Source organism: Topomyia yanbarensis, chromosome 3 (assembly GCF_030247195.1).
Source record: "Topomyia yanbarensis strain Yona2022 chromosome 3, ASM3024719v1, whole genome shotgun sequence".
Classification (NCBI taxonomy): Eukaryota; Metazoa; Arthropoda; class Insecta; order Diptera; family Culicidae; genus Topomyia; species Topomyia yanbarensis.
In genome coordinates, this window is record NC_080672.1 from 66,663,686 (window position 1) to 66,666,639 (window position 2,954).

At 43.2% G+C, this 2,954-nt stretch overlaps 1 protein-coding gene across 2 annotated transcripts; it reads left to right on the forward strand.

Annotated features, from left to right (window-relative positions):
• Window positions 1-207: 207 nt before the first annotated feature.
• On the forward strand, window positions 208-2,178 carry LOC131691512 (uncharacterized). Of its 2 annotated transcripts, XM_058977997.1 has the most exons (3): window positions 211-358; window positions 433-465; window positions 537-2,178. In XM_058977997.1, exons 2-3 carry the CDS (start codon window positions 436-438, stop codon window positions 2,103-2,105), a joined length of 1,599 nt encoding a protein of 532 aa, XP_058833980.1. In that variant the 5' UTR covers window positions 211-358; window positions 433-435; the 3' UTR covers window positions 2,106-2,178. The 2 variants fall into 2 exon arrangements, with proteins under 2 accessions (XP_058833979.1, XP_058833980.1); XM_058977996.1 differs by having other exon boundaries at window positions 208-465.
• The last annotated feature ends 776 nt before the right edge of the window (window positions 2,179-2,954 follow it).

Consider the following 2,954-nt stretch of genomic DNA (forward strand, 5'->3'; position numbering starts at 1 on the left):
AAATGGATAATCCGGTGGCAAAGCTGAACACAAATTTTCCTACACACACTACTAAGCGTTCAATTCTAACACATGCTTAAAAAAGGTAACTTGAACCTTAAGTAAACTATTTCAGAAGGTATTTTTTTTTTAAATCCCGCTCGGAACCCGCCATCCGGTACTGCGCATGATCCGGCCCGAGTGTCATTACTATGTTTAGCAGCTCCTTCATTCTACATGTCACTGTTGTTTGTTTATCTCCATATTAAACTGAAATCAAAAAATCTGCTTGTTATCTTCGTAAAAAACTAGTTCCTGTAAACCTGAAACAATTCTTCCAGTTCGCCATGTAGATTCGGACATTTAATCGCGACGTGGTGTCAGTAGTATACAATACAATCTGTCTATTTAACAAACAGCATGTCGTTCCGTTTCACCTGTTCTATATTGTAGGAAATGTCCGACTACGAGCTCCTGCCCTTTGAGGTGAGTCAGCCCCGTTCCCCCGCATGCTTAGCGAACGCATCTGTAACTATCTCTCTAACCATACATTACAGATTTGCTGTATGATCTTCGACTTCCTGAGCGTAGCAGATTTGAAGAATGTATCGCTCACCTGTCGCCGTTGGTGTCATATCATTTTCTCCGATAGATACATTCGACGATTCATGCTTAGAATCAATCTGCACCGATCGGATCATTCCATGCTGTCGAATTCGGCAGGATCGCCGATTGTGTCTGATCGATCTCGCGTTTATGTGCCTAGTTCCTTCTCATGTTCACTCTACCAGCGATGTCGGATGAATAAGACCAAGTCCAAGTGTGAACTCCGTCAGATGTCATTGGTGTTGAGACGCTCCTGTCGCCACTACAGCAACATAACATTCGTGTGCGACAACCGAAGCGAGTTCACGGATAACGTTTTCAATGTCATACTGAATCTACTGAGACCGAACGGGTTGGAGCGGGTGGAGATTCTGAAAATTATTCTTTCCTCCAATTTGAATGTTCTAGTTACGATACTGAATAGTGCCATTAGAAATATGATAAGGTTGAAGAGTTTTCATCTGATTTACGATCCGCAGCGAAGGCTTCAGTGCGGTGATCAAGTTCGACCGTGCGTAGTTATCGAGAGTCCGACCATTACGCACATTGAGCTGAAATCGGTCATTCCGGAGCAGATACGACTGCCGAAGCTGCACTCGTTGAACGTTAGTCTACAACCAGGGATAGCAGGGATAATCGAGAGCGTGGCAGATAATCTAACCACTTTGCAGCTTCAGCTAGACTGTACCACGGCCAACTGTGGCGAGGAAGAGATATACGCTCTTTCGCTCGATCGGCTGAAAGTACTGAAATTAAGTCGAGGTATCATGAACGAATTCAGCTTCCCAATCCCGATTAGCTCAAACAGACCGGGTCTCAAACTGCGATTCTTCCGTCACTTGAATAAACTGGAGAAACTGATCCTGGAGGAAAAGTACACGGCAGAGAACATCTTTCTCGCTATATGCGAAACTTCGCGCAATCTCGTAGAGCTCAAAATCGATCACCTCAAGGTCATCAATTGCACCGTTCTTGATAAACTGTCCCTTTTGCAAAATCTAAAAATACTTGCCTTGCCGAACATATATTCCTCGCACGAGATCTCCTTTCACTACGTCTACCTGCCGAAGCTGGAAAGCCTCCATCTGGAGATCTTTAAAGATTCCTCGCACTCATTCAGTAAATTCGTCAATCTGAAACGTCTGACAATCGGGTCGTATTCGTCGCAGGCTCCGGAAGTGATCGACATCATTTCGATGTACATCCAGCAGTTACGTGAGCTGCGCCTATACTTTCTCGACTATGCCGGTGTTCCGTCACGTACATTCCGCAAGCTAGCCTATCTGGGGCAGCTACGAAAACTGGAGCTAATTAAGGGCCATCTGCGGCGAGATGTTTTCGGTCGCTGTCCACCGGGATTGAGCGAGCTGGAATCAATCGTTTTCAACTTCTGTCAGCTGGATACGGAGCACTTTGATGGGTTGCGGGAAAAATTTCCCAAACTGAAGGATGTTCGCTTCGAGGACTGCCTGGTGCGCGGTCAGATGCCCTACTCTGAGGTGAGGTTGAGTTATCGTTAAGTTATAGTAGATGTAAAGAAGAGGTTTTTCAGATTTTATCGTTAATAAATTTTTGTTAATGCTAATCGTTGAAGATCTGTGTTTGCCTTGTCGTTACGACAATAAAATCCTTGTCGGACAATAGGGTTCGTTCATTAGGAAAAATTCTTTCTGTTTTTCATATGCATCGATAGTTGGTGTTCTTGCGATTACACACATATTGTTTTTAAACTTTTTTTTTCTGATTTTTAAATTAAAAACTCATGCAAACTAACAACTGGTTTACTAAATTACGTTTCTGCCAATATATTCAGTTGCCTTATAGGACATCACTCAAACCTAGACTCAAACAGTATGTTCTGCAGATGTACATACTATTCAGTTAAACCCAACCTTTATTACGTAAAAAATAAAGATCGTGGGAATCAACTATCAATTTACCACCATGTAACAGGGCCCTTCGCAAAACTGGTTCAGACATTTTTTTTTGTTAGGGGAAACTTTGCCACTGCGACCACTGTTCAGGTTATCTTTTGTGGCTGCCCTTGTTTGCTCTACATGTTACAAATTGCCCGAATCCAATGTAGTTGGAAGCGAGTTGTTTGTTTGTCCACATGTGTCGTCCCAACCGGGTAGTACATTATTAATGTAGCTGAGGATCCGTTTGGGACAGGTATGCCATATCTCGTGAGGCGTCATAAGATGCCTTCTGAAGTATCGCTCCCTTCGAAGAAATAGTACTGCACACTGGCAGAGAATTTGTTCCGAGCTCTCGGGCTCGTAGTTACAAAATCGACAAATGTCATCTTGACTTTTGACAATTTTTTCAGATGATACTTAGCAGGACAATGTCCCGTAAATAAACCTGTG